General features: G+C 58.5%; 1 protein-coding gene across 7 annotated transcripts in view; it reads left to right on the top strand.

The window, feature by feature from the left end:
- Nucleotides 1–13,014, top strand: part of ANKS1A (ankyrin repeat and sterile alpha motif domain containing 1A) — a 168,730-nt gene extending 155,716 nt beyond the window's left edge. For 3 of the 7 annotated variants that reach the window (XM_070361280.1, XM_070361278.1, XM_070361281.1), the window contains 11 exons: nt 3,835–3,933; nt 4,675–4,827; nt 4,924–5,031; nt 5,983–6,147; nt 6,845–6,970; nt 7,135–7,206; nt 7,333–7,419; nt 7,942–8,079; nt 8,892–9,062; nt 9,179–9,277; nt 9,705–10,916. In XM_070361280.1, the coding sequence (XP_070217381.1) occupies nt 3,835–3,933; nt 4,675–4,827; nt 4,924–5,031; nt 5,983–6,147; nt 6,845–6,970; nt 7,135–7,206; nt 7,333–7,419; nt 7,942–8,079; nt 8,892–9,062; nt 9,179–9,277; nt 9,705–9,824 (1,338 nt within the window). In that variant the 3' untranslated portion in view covers nt 9,825–10,916. The other 4 variants (XM_070361284.1, XM_070361282.1, XM_070361279.1 and 1 more) reach the window with 3 other exon arrangements.
- The last annotated feature ends 131 nt before the right edge of the window (nt 13,015–13,145 follow it).

Here is a 13,145-nt window from a genome sequence, read left to right as displayed (position 1 = left end):
GATAAAGTAATTCCTGAAGCAGCAGCTGTGGCTGCTCACAGCACCCACCCCAGAGCTGCATGGACACGAATGTTGGGCTGAACTCGGCCCCACAGGTCACTGGTTCTCTCCGGGCCTCAGCTCCCTGAGCTGTAAAATGGGGTAACAGTAGTCCCCATTATTCAGTAGTTCAGCAAGTGCAAAGCATGTCGCACATGGAGGGGGGCAGTAAGTGCTGTGTATGTACTTGACAGATAAAACATGAAAGGATGCTTGAGCTCACCTACGAGTGGGCTGATCTTGTGTTAAGACATGCAGTGAGAAGCCATTTCTAAACAGCTGCACTGACAAGAGTAAGACGTCTGTCAGCCTTCTGAACACACATACCCTTGCCCAAGCAACTTCTTTTATACCCTTTTTTGAAAATTTAAAATCGAAATATAGTTGACATGTGATATTAGTTTCAGGTGTACTACATAATGATTTGACATCTGGCACGTTATGAAATGATCACAGTGAGTCTAGTAACCGTCTGTCACCATGTGAAGTTATTACGACATTACTGACCATATTCCTTAGGCTGTACGTTATATCCCCATGGCTTATTTATTTTGTAACTGAAGTCTGTACCTCTTAATCCCCTTTACCCGTTCCCCTCCATCTCACCTGATTCCCCTCTGGCAACCACCTGTTCGTCCGCTTTATGAGTCTCTCTCCATTTTGGTTTGCTCGTTCATTTTTTAGATTCCACGTATAAGTGAGATCATACCGTATTTGTCTGTTTCAGCATAATGCACTCTGGACCCCATCCACGCTGTCCCAAGTGCCAAGATGTCGTTCTTTTTTTAAAGCATGGTTTCATTTATTTGGCTGTGCTGGTTGGTGGTTGTGGTGCACAGGCTTTCTCCAGCTATGGAAAGGGGGCTACCCTCTCCACGTGGGGTACGGCCTGTGGGGCACCCCGGCTGCAGTAGTCACGGTTCAAGGCCCCCAGAGCACAGGCTCGGCAGTTGTGGCGCACAGGCTTGCTTGCCCTGCGGCGTGTGGCATCTTCCCAGACCAGGAATCAACCCTGCATGCATTTGCAGGCAAATTCTTTTAACCGCTGAACCACCAGGGAAGTCCCCTTCCTGTTTTTTTGGCTGAGTAGTATTCCTGTGTGTGTACACCACACTACTCATCTGTCAGTGCTCCGATTTACAGTCTCACCAGCAGTGCATGAGATTCCCCTTTTGTCCACATCCTTGCCAGTACTTCTTTGTTGTCTTTTTGATAATAGCCATTCTGACAGGTGTAAAGTGATATGTCTCCTTGTGGTTTTAATTTGCATTTTCCTAACAATTAGTGATGTTGAGCATCTTTTCATGTGTCTCTTGGTCATCTGTATGTCGTTAAAAAATGAGTAGAGAGCTATGGTACATATACACAATGGAGTATTACTCAGCCATTAAAAAGAAAACATTTGAATCAGTTCTAATGAGGTGGATGAAACTGGAGCCTATTATACAGAGTGAAGTAAGCCAGAAGGAAAAACACCAATACAGTATAGTAACGCATATATATGGAATTTAGAAAGATGGTAACAATAACCCTGTGTACGAGACAGCAAAAGAGACACTGATGTATAGAACAGTCTTATGGACTCTATGGGAGAGGGAGAGGGTGGGAAGATTTGGGAGAATGGCATCGAAACATGTAAAATATCATGTATGAAACAAGATGCCAGTCCAGGTTCGATGCACGATACTGGATGCTTGGGGCTAGTGCACTGGGATGACCCAGAGGGATGGTATGGGGAGGGAGGAGGGAGGAGGGTTCAGGATGGGGAACACATGTATACCTGTGGCGGATTCATTTTGATATTTGGCAAAACTAATACAATTATGTAAAGTTTAAAAATAAAATAAAAAAAAATGAGTAGAGGATCTGAATAGAAAAATTTCCAATCAGGTTATTTGGTTTTTTAAATATTGATTATGAGTTCTTTGTATATTTTGGATATTGACAACCTATCTGATACGTTGTTTGCAAATATCTTCTCCCATTCAGTAGATTGCCCTTTCATTTTGTTGATAGTTTCTTTCTGTCTGAAAGTTTTTTAGTTTGATATAGTACAATTTGTTTATTTTTGCTTTTGTTTCCTTTGAGAAGACAGATCTAAAAAATAGGGCTAAGTCTGATGTCAGAGTGTACTCCCTATGTTTTCCTCTGGGAGTTTTATGGTTTCAGGTCTTATATTTGAATCGTTAATCCATTCACATTTCATTTTTGTATATGGTAGGAGAAAGTGGAACAACAGTTTTGATTATTTTGCAGGTAGCTGTCCAGTTTTCTGGACCATTTATTGAAGAGGCTGTCTTTTCCCACTGTATATTTTTTGCCTCCTTTGCCTAAGATTACATGACCATGTAAGTGTGGCTTTATTTCTGGGTGCTGTGTTCTGTCCCGTCGATCTATGCGTCTGTTTTTGTGCCACTGCCATACTGTTTTGATTACTGCAGTTTTGTCGTGTGGTCTGAAGACAGGGAGTGATACCTCCAGCTTTGTTCTTCTTTCTCGAGAATGGTTTGGCAGCAGTCTCTCTTCTTGATAACCACCACAGAACGATGCACATAGAGGGGGTTTGTGCAGCGCCAGCTGTAAAAGCAGAAATTGGAAGCAGTCATCCTTCAACACAGAACTGGTGTAAAAATGTATAATATTCAGTTTCATACATTTATAATCATCCATGACCCTGGATGATTATGCAGCTTTAAAAGAAAGGACAGGTCTCCATACACTGATGCAAAGTGATCTCCTATATATACTAAGTGGTTGTGAACAGTGTGTCAAAAATCGTATTTATGCAGGAATAAAGTGTGCATGTGTGTAGGTGCCCAGCTGGGGTCTGGAGGGATATCCAGGAAAGTGGGAACCATTGCTCTTGGGGGCTGGGGCTCTGTAGCTGAGAGACAGGCAGAACGCATGACTTTTCGTGTATCATAATCTGAAAAAAACCCTATCTTGTGACACCACTGTGAGTAACTAAAGACAGCACGATAGGGGTTAGGAGTGGTGAGTGCAGTCAGACCCTCTCAGATCCTAGCTCCACCACGAGATGTGTGACTTCGGATGTGTTTCTGACCTCTGTGTGCCTCAGTTTCCTTCTCTGTAAAATGAGGATGCAAACAGAACCTAACACAAGGTTGTGAGCCTGAAGTGGGCGAGTGCACGTGAAAGCTCCTCGTCCCTGTCACGCAGCAGGGACGCGACAAACGCCAGCCACCCTCCGTTTCGCCCTCCACTGCCCCTCCCTCCTCTCCCAGGCAGGTCTCCGCTTTGAGACTCCTGTCCTCCTTGAGACTCCTCTCCTCCTTGGGTGCCTGCCCCTGCCACCGACCCAGGGTGGCTGTTTTAACCTAAAATCACAAAATCGTATCTGTAAGGAACCTGGAAATTAATCCTGTTCTTCACCTTGGGGGGAGGGCCTCCCTTGGGGCCCAGCTGGTAAAGAATCCGCCTGCAGTGTGGGAGACCTGGGTCGATGGGGTTGCAAAGAGTCGGATACGATCACCTTGGGGAGTTGTCAGATCTGCCCCCCAGGTAAATGCACATGGGCTCAGGTGGGCGAGGGCCTGTGCGCTGCCTGCTGTGGCCCAGGTCCGCGCCCTGGAGCCGCTCAGGACAGGTGGGCAGCCGGGCAGGTTTGTCTCCCTGCTATATGAGGCCCTGTGTAGCCCATCCTGGCCTCGCAGGGTGCCCCAGGGCTCACACCCTCATGGTGCTGGTGGCGAAGAAGAACTTGGCAAGGGGCCATAACAGGCTGGCCTCACGGCCTCATGCAGGAGGCCCTCACGTTCTCCTTTCTCCTCTCAGGGGCCTAACGTGATGGAAGATCAGGACCTGCGGGAAATCGGCATCAGTGATGCGCAGCACAGGCGGAAGCTGCTCCAGGCCGCAAGGTCCCTGCCCAAGGTGCCACCCGCAGCGCCTCAGCCTCAGCAAGGGGCAGGGCAGGCTTTGGGGCTTGGGGGCCACCAAGGGGGGTCTGCCCCGTCCTGGGAGCCCCACAGGAAGCACAGTGTCCTGTTCACCTCTTTGCCACGTTCCAAGGGCAGCAGAGCCCCAGGCACAGTGCACATGTAGTCCAGCCTCAGGAACATGTCATCTGGCGTGGAGCCTGGTGCCCGCAGGTGTAGCCCATCACCTGGAGGCCAGGCCTTCCCCGAGGCCTGAGGCCCGGGGTGTGGGGCAGCACAGGAAGCGGTCTTTGCCTGGGGGGCTGTGGGCGGTAGGCCTGAGCCTCTCTTCAGCTCTGCTGGCACAGAGTCCCCTGGTCCCTTCTACTGCCAAGGTCTGAGGGCGCACAGACGAGTCCCCACGGATGCGCACCATCTCCTTGTCCCGCCAGGTCCATGACCATGTCGGGCATAGAAGGGGCCTCACAGACCCTCCTCCCCATCTAGCCTCACCTGACAGGGCACCTGCCTTTCTCACTGATTTCCCGCCTCAGCTGGGCCCTGATTCGGCAGACCTGGGGTGCCCGGGTGGTCCCAGGTGAGGCAGAGACAGCTGTGTGAGCCGAGGGACTCGGGTGCTGAGCTCATAGGCCCCTGTGGGTCCTCAGGCACTGTCCCACTCCTACCCCAGCCTCCAGTTTGGTCTCCCGCATCCCCGGGGTCCTTGTCAGCCCTGCCTCCTGTCCTCGCTGCACAGGTGAAGGCGCTGGGCTACGACGGCAACAGCCCCCCGTCAGTGCCCTCCTGGCTGGACTCACTGGGGCTTCAGGACTATGTCCATTCCTTCCTGTCGAGTGGCTACAGCTCCATTGACACTGTGAAGAACCTCTGGGAGCTGGAGCTTGTCAACGTGAGTACAGCTCTGCGCAGGCCTGGCTGGTCAGTCCTGAGCATGAGTGTCCCTGGATGCCCAGTCGTCCCCTGACTGCTCCCCACCACCCCCCAGGTCCTGAAGGTGCACCTGCTCGGCCATCGCAAGCGCATCATCGCCTCCCTGGCGGACAGGCCCTACGAGGAGCCGCCCCAGAAGCCCCCGCGGTTCTCCCAGCTGAGAGTGAGTGGGGCGGGCAGAGAGGGAGGCGCGTGTGCTTTGTGCTGTCAGGAACTGAAAAGAATCCTTTAGGAGCTTCTCAGAGACAGTGTCACCTCTATAGGAAAGGAGCAGCTGAGCCGATCCCTCTCCTCCTAGTGTTGGGGTCAAGTGTTGGGGAAGTTAGGAAAACAAATACCCGAATCCCAAACGGCTAGGGCCATGTCTGAATGTCCCGTTCAGCTGTCTGGGGATTGGAGTCCCCTCGGGCGGTCTGACATGAGCCAGAGACAAAGCCTAGAACACGGCAGGGCTGGGCCTTCCTGAGCTTCTGAAGGAAATCCCTGTGATTTTTAAAATCTCACAGATGTTTTGTTGCTCAATGCTCCTCATTTCTGACTGAAAAGTAGGTTAGACTGTGAGCCTGTGGTTCAGGATGACTCTCCCCAGACCTGCAAGGCTGCTGGTGGGCAGTGGGTGGGCCGGAGCTAGAGTCTCAGCCTCAAAGTGGGCACGGTTTCACCCTTTCACACGTGAGGAAGCCCGGGCCCAGGCTGGTTCCGAGACCATACACTCCGCTGACATTCAGACATGGAAGCCAAGGAGACAGGGTGTCATCGGGAGCACAATGTCTCCTCAGGAGGGACCCTGAGATTGAGTCACGCATCCCCAGGGCCCGATCAGCTGTGGCAGACAGTTTTCTCTTTGAGAAGGTGGAGCGCGCTTCCCCGCCCTACAACCACCCCTCCTCCCTGCACGCTCCGGGCTGCCCACCTGCAGGGCCCAGTTGTCAGGGCTTTCTGGCTGGAGGAGTCTGGCCCGACGCCCAGCTCCTGCCCTTTCTCACCGACTCTCCCCTGGAGCTGGGCCCCGATACCAGTTTCTCACTGATCCCCACCCCGGGGCTGGGCCCTGATACCGGCAGCCTGAGGCCCAGCCAGGCGGCCCCCAGACTCACAGCTCTCCCCGCCGCAGTGCCAGGACCTGTTCTCGCAGACGTCGTCCCCGCTGAGCCAGAACGACTCCTGTGCCGGGCGGTCAGCTGACCTGCTGCTGCCTCCTGGGGACGCGGGCAGGAGGCCGCATGACAGCCTGCACGAGCCTGCGGCGCCCTCTCGGGCAGAGCGCTTCAGAACCCAGGTGGGCGGGCGGGGGGCCCAGACGGGGTCCCTGCACCCCTCCCGGCAGGACAGGGCTCCCCCTGCCTGGCACAGGCCGCAGGCTTCATCCCGCCCCCCAGGTGTGGCCTGGCCCGCATCCCCCACAGGGCGAGCCTTCGCTCCATGTCTTTGACCCGCTTCTTCTCTTACGACTCACTCATCTCAGTTCCGGCCTCTGAGGAGTCCCCGCACCTTTGCACCAGCACAACTGTGAATTTTACAGGATTCAGAAAGCACGCTGTCTGGCAGTCTTGGTGACTCTCTATCAAGACTTTCCACCTTGCTGGGAGTCCTGAATTTCCCTTCGTCCCCATGCCTTCCACCCATACCCTAGTTGAGGACCCCGTCACCCCCACACCCCGACTCCTGTCACGAGGACCCCTATAAAGCACATCCGTGACCACGGAGACATCCTCGCCGCTCCACTACCCCAGGATCAGATCGTCTCCGACACCACGGAGCCTTCCACGTGGAGCTGCTCACGGATGGGCGGCTGAGTTCCCGGCTTCCCTACCTGTTCTCAGCCTGGACAGGCCTCACCTCTGCCCCAGCCCATCTGAACAGCTGGTCTGCCTCTGCCCTGGAGCTCCTGGAGGTGGCTGGCAGGCCAGAGCCAGGCGGGGCGCTCAGGAGCCCCTTGAGCAGCAGGCTGACCTGGGGCCCCATATGTTCTGCAGGAGGAGCACCGAGAGGCCAAGCTGACCCTCCGGCCCCCCAGCCTGGCTGCCCCCTACGCCCCTGTGCAGAGCTGGCAACACCAGCCGGAGAAACTCATCTTCGAGTCCTGCGGTTACGAAGCCAACGTGAGTAACCCCTACCTCCAGCCCAGGGCCCCCATGCTATTCTCAGCTCTTCAGCCGTCCCGGCATTGCGGGGAGGGGAGTCACGGGAGAGGGTCCAGATCGGCTGGGCAGTCCCCGCATGGTGACACAGGACACCTGAACGCACCTACTGCTCGCTCCCACAGTATCTGGGCTCCATGTTGATCAAAGATCTGCGAGGGACAGAATCCACACAAGACGCCTGTGCCAAGATGCGGGTAGGCTGTCACGGGCAGTGGTGTATTGGGCGCGGCTAGGATGGCAGGCAGCAAACGGTGGCACCAGCTGCAGCTGCGGGGTCCTGCCCTGAGGAGCGGCGTTGACGGGCCTCCCGTTTGCTGTAGAAATCCACAGAGCACATGAGGAAGATCCCCACCATCATCCTGTCCATCACGTACAAAGGGGTCAAGTTCATCGATGCCTCCAACAAGGTGTGTCCCCTCCCCGCCCTCACCCCGCCAGCGGGGCGCCTTCCTCAGAGTCCCCGCCTGGTCCCACCTCCACCTCAGCCCGGTGTCAGTCTCTCGTGCACCCCCTCACCTGGGTCCCAGGGGACAGCTTATCTTCCTCAGTGTCCCCGTCTGGTCCCACCTCCACCCTGGCCCGGTGTCGGTCTCTCGTGCACCCCCTTACCTGGGTCCCAGGTGACAGCTTGTCTTCCTCAGCGTGGGCTCCACTGGCCACTTCACTGCTCACAGGCCTTTAATGCTGTGATGCACTTACTGAGCCCGGACACCCCCAGGCCCCACGTTCGGGCCCTGGAGGGCAGAGGGGGCTGGATGTGAACATTTACTCCCTCGGCTGCTGTGGTCAGGGGTGGAGACCCCAAACCTAAATCAGAGGAGATTAGGCGCCATCCTCAACCCCCACCCCGCCAGAGAGCAGATGAGGAAGTGGCATTTGGCCGACGCCCTGGGCTGGTGACGGGCACTGCAGAGCTGCTTTTCCCGCAGAATGTCATCGCAGAGCACGAGATCCGGAACATTTCCTGCGCGGCCCAGGACCCAGAGGACCTGTGCGCCTTTGCCTACGTCACCAAGGACCTGCAGACTGGCCACCATTACTGCCACGTCTTCAGCACGGTGGATGTGGTAGGTGGAGGCCACGCGGCCCGCGCACTGGGTGCTGGCACCTGGCGGGCACCGAGCCGCGCCTGTCAGGAGCGAACGCCCGGCGCACAGAGCAGCAGTGGCTCGACCAGGGTTCTAGCGACAGCAGTTGCCCTGCTTCTGGCCGCGTGTGTGTTCCCGGGCCAGGGCTGCACCTCCCCAGGCTGTGGCTTGACCCTCCCATGGGGCCGTCTCCCTGAAGAGCCCTCCACCTCCCTGTTGGGGACAGGGAGTCTCCTTCCCCCAGAGCCCAGCTTGGGCTGCACCCTGGCGCCGCTGGGCTGACGGGAGGTGTTCATGTGGCGGCCCTGAGACGGGGCCTGTGCCAGGGCTGCTGCCCCCAGGTCTTCAGGGCCCCACTGGGGACCTCCGTCGGTGCTCTGGGCCCGGCCACGGCCTCTGGGCTTTGACATGCGCTGGCTTGTGAGCTAGGAACTCCCCTCCCTGCTCCTCACCTGCACAGCGGGACAGAATAACTATTTCAGGGCTTGTTCTAAAGAGGAAATCCCCCAGAAGGTGCCCGTCCCAGTTCCTACAGCTCACCTTCTCTGTCATTTCTGGGCACTAGGACCTGAAGCCACAGGGACCCCCAGGGCTCGTCTCTCCAGTAGAATCACCCACAAGGAAACAAAATGTGCGCTTTGTTCAGACTGTCCTCGGGACACACTTCGTTTTCAGGGCAGCCCTTGCCTGCATTGCTGCTGCCCAGCCTGTGTGGGGTCCTGGGGGGTGGGGGGGCGCCAGGGCGGTGCTTCCTGCTCCCTCCTCTCACCCTGTGCCCTGCCTCCTCCCAGAACCTGACCTATGAGATCATCCTGACGCTGGGCCAGGCGTTCGAGGTGGCCTACCAGCTGGCCCTGCAGGCCCAGAAGTCCAGGCCGGTGGGGGCCTCTGCCGCTGAGGTGATCGAGACCAGATCTTCCAAGCCCGTGCCGAAGCCCCGGGTGGGCGTGCGGAAGTCAGCGGTAGGTGGGGCGCCGGGGCCCGGGGCGCCGGGGCCCAGGGCTCGGGGAGGAGCGGGCGTGGAAGGTCTCGTGCGGCCGTGACCCCGGCCTGTCTGTCTGCTTTGCTCGCGCCCCAGGTGCCGCCGCCCCCCGGTAGTCGCTGTTGTCACTGTCACACCCGCCCCGCCCACCGTCCTTCCTACCTCCCGCTGCCGTCTGTTAGTCCTGGAGCCAAGGTCTCTGTACCCGCTGTGTGTCAGTCTCCCCGCGTGCCCGTGAGCTCCTGGAGACGCTGGCGCCCCCGACCCCGCGTGCCCGTCTTCCCTGAGCTGCCCCCGCACCGTCCCCCCTGTGCTGTGGCCTGTCTCTCTGCTGTGTGTCCTCCTCTCCAGAGGTCAGGGTGCCTGCCGTGGTCTTGCCCGGGGGAGCTCTCTGGCCCCACGGTTTGGGTTTTCCAAACCCCTTCCCTGCTTCCTGCGCCATGGAACCGCCCAGGGACCCCAGCCGTTCCACGCGCCCGGGAGACAGCCTTCCGGGACGCTCCCGCGAGGTGCCCCTCCTGCTCCCCACCCCGGGAGCTGGCTCTCTGGCGGAGAATAGGGCACCCCCGGGGACACGGATGCCAGTGCGGCCCCTCTGACCTTGCCCCCTCCTCCTTGGCAGCTGGAACCACCTGACACGGACCCCGACGCCCAGTCCCACGCCAGCGTCTCCTGGGTCGTGGACCCCAAGCCAGACTCTAAGCGGAGCCTCAGCACCAAGTACGAGACCACTATCTTCTAAGCCCCGCCTCCGCTAGTCTCTCGTGCCTTCCGGTGCCTCTCTGCTCTTCTCAGCGCTCCTTCCTCCCGCTGAGGCCAAGGCCCACCCCCGCCCCGGGCCTCCCCTCCCGCGCCAGCTCTCCCAGCCACCGGACACTGTGAATCCCGCCTTGGTCGAGGACGGCTTGGCGGGGGGGCGAGTTGCCTTTGAGGTGGGGCAGCGGGAGGGCGTCGGCCGGCAGGCTCGCTGGACCCGGAGGGAGGCCGGCTCCAAGCAGCGGCCCCCCCCCAATGGGGCGGGGCTCCCTGCCGCTCCTCCCGCAGCTTGAGTCCCGCGCTGCCGAGAGCTCGCCACGCCTCTCCCGACACAACCAACCACTGTGACCGCCTGGGGCCAGATCCCCTGCACGCAGCTCACGCTGGCCCGTGGCCTGTCTTCCTGCCATGAGACCTCAGCTGGGCCGGGGTCAGCCCGCTGTGAGGCCCCTGGGGCACATGCCTGGCTCCAAAGCCTGCGGCTCTGAGCGCCTAGACACCCACAGGCTGGCTCCACGCGCCTGGAGTCTCTGTCTCGGGGGTCTTGAGCTGCATGGAGTGGGATTGGCTCCTCACGCCCTGGCCAGGGAGTGACAGGCGGGCGGAAGAGGAAGGCCGCCCTGTGGGACCCGCAGGAGGGGGGTCGGTGCCCTGCACCTCCTCCCCTCGGGATGCCGCCGCCTGAGGGCGGGGACCTGGGCTGGGCAGTGCTTGCTGGCCCTTCTCCGTGGTGTGGGGTCAGGGCTCAGCAGCGGGGAAGGCGGCGCAGAGGCTGTGGAGGCCCCGCGCCCTTGGGTGGGGAGCCGCGGTTCTGTGGGGGGAAGCATAGCACGGAGCGCGACTCGGGGGGCACCGCCGCTCAGTGGCGGCGGTTCCTTTAGAGCCGAAACCCGGTGGACAAGCCGAGGTGGGTCTCCTGCCTCCTGCCCTCGTGCCTTCCGAGCAGATGCCTGAGCCACGGAGGGTGCTCGGGGAGGCCGCGAGGGACCTTCTGCTCTGCCTCCCTGTTTCCTCTCCGTCTCCTCCACTGTGCAGCCCCTTTGGTTAACCTTTTCCTCCCCCCGTTGTGTTTGCTTCTGCCAAGCTGAGCCACCGAGGAACCGACTGTGCTGCAGAAACAGCCGTGCGGAGCGCAGGCTCCCGCCACCGCCGCTGCCACCGCCGCCTCACCTGCATTGGAGACCCAGGCCCACCTCTGCCCGCAGGACTCCTCCCGGCTGTGGGCCCGGGCCCGCCGCCAGGCCTCGTGGAGGGAGCCCTGCCCCGGTGCCGAGCAGCCCTCCAGCCTCTAGCAGATGAGACTAGGGACTCCAGAGGCCCTAGAAGTGACTTGTCCAGAAAACGTTTTTTAATAGAAAAAAAAATTTTTTTATAAAATTAACACTTGGCTCAAACCTCTAGGTTAAACTGCCAATCTTTAGACCAGTGGCCATACGGTCCGAGGGTCTGTCCTCAGGCCAGGGCATGGACGCGCTTGGGCAGCTCCGAGAGGAGGCGCTGGGTGAACCGAGTGGCCCGACAGGCGCCCCCTTCAGCCGCTGCTCCTTTCTGAGCCGCACACGGTTTCTCGTCCCTGCCCGGAGCCGAGCGCGGCTGTGGCGGCTTCCACTCCGTCCCCGGCGGGCAGAGCGTAGAGGTCGAGCCAGGCAGAGGACGAGCAGGTCCCGGGCCGCCGTGGTCCGAACACCACCCTGGGCTGCAGGCCACGGGCCCTCCAGTGACCTCAGGCCGGCCGAGTCGGATCAGAAAGGAGAGGAAGCAGCTGTTTGTCTTGGGCATTAACGGGTAGGTCAGCTGAGGTGGCTGCCTGCAGGTGTGTGATTTATCTAATCAGGTGTGTATGATTAGGACTCACTTTGGTCTGACTGTTGTCCTTTCAGCTCTGGGCTCACCCCAGGCTCTGAGGGCGGAGAAGGCTGGGCGCAGAGGCCGTTTGCTCCCCCAGCGTGGCCTCCAGGGCCTGCAGTGCCGCTGCCCGAGCCATCCTGCTGGCTGGCTTTGCTTTGCGCCTTTGGTTGCGTCGCTCCTCCTGGAGGCAGTAGAATGGGAGGATCTTGTTCACTGGGGCTGGACCAGGTCAGCTGTGTGTCTAGCAGCTCGCAGAGCAGAGCCTTTCCTCCCCAAGCAGGCCCTTTGCTGGCGCGGTGCAGTCGGTCCTGGGGTCAGTAGGTCCAAGGCCTTGGCAGCACCCCACCCCCCGGCCAGGAGCTCCGGGGGCAGGCCCCCTGCACCGTCCGCACCAGGGGTGTGGGGTCGCAGGCCCAGGGGGTCGCCCTTACTCTGGGATGGGGACAGGTGGTCCTGCCCTTTCGGTACTAAACAAGGACTTCAACACCGAAGTCTGACTTCATGTCCTGCCGCTCCCAGGGCCTGACGGTTCTACTGTGCAGTATTCAGCCCATCCTTCTTCCAGGGATGGACAAGGAGCCCAAGCTAGGTGGGGAGACTGCTGGTCCGGCCACAGCACACGTGCTGTGCCCTCTTCCTCCTGAGGAAGGCCGGTCTCCTCTAAGTAGGCCCCTCGTGGTGGGTGGTGGATCCATAAAGAAAACTGTAGACACTACGATGAGTTCTTCAAGCTGTTTTTTGTTTTTATGTCCTAGGTAGGTGTCTCCTCCTCTTGAAGCTGCTATATCTTATTTATTCAGGGTGTTTTCATATTGGAAAGCCTTGGCTAATCTGCTCTGGAATTTTGAGATTGGTTTATTTCTCAGTAGTCAAAAAGGGAGGGGCTAGATCTTTTTTTACTCCTCCTCTGGGACAGGTACTCTCCCTTCCCTAGAAAGAAATATTATAACATTGGGGACAGGCTTCACATGGAGAAGCCTCGCTTCTGCACACGAGCGCAGCCCCGTTCTGAAGTGTGCAGGCCCTTCAGGCAGGACTCGAGATGGAGGCGCTCTCTGGTCCACCCTCTTCCTCGCAGCTGCTCCGAGTGAGCGGGGCTTCCTTCCAGACAGGCTCTGCCTCTGCGATGCTCACACCCCTCCAGGGCCTCCAGTGCTCTGGGGAGTCCCTCGAGAAGCCTGGGGCTGAGCAGGCCGGTCTGCCCTCAGCCTGTGTAGGGGGGCCCAGGCCTGCAGGACGACTGTCAGACGCAGTTCACAAAGTGTTGTTGCTAACGGTGTGGCAATGGGACTGAATTGTAATAAAATGTTATTTAATCTTTGTCTGTATTTTGATACTTGAATGACTTCCCCTTCTATTTTACTGTACATATAATTGTTAATCTGTCCGATTTTGTCTAAATTACGAACATCTTGTGGTACCAAGCGTAACCGACCCTGTGCGACAGCATAGACTGACC

The sequence above is a fragment of the Bos mutus genome, chromosome 23, assembly GCF_027580195.1.
Source record: "Bos mutus isolate GX-2022 chromosome 23, NWIPB_WYAK_1.1, whole genome shotgun sequence".
In the NCBI taxonomy this organism is placed as follows: domain Eukaryota; kingdom Metazoa; phylum Chordata; class Mammalia; order Artiodactyla; family Bovidae; genus Bos; species Bos mutus.
This window is presented reverse-complemented; position numbering and strand designations above follow the sequence as displayed.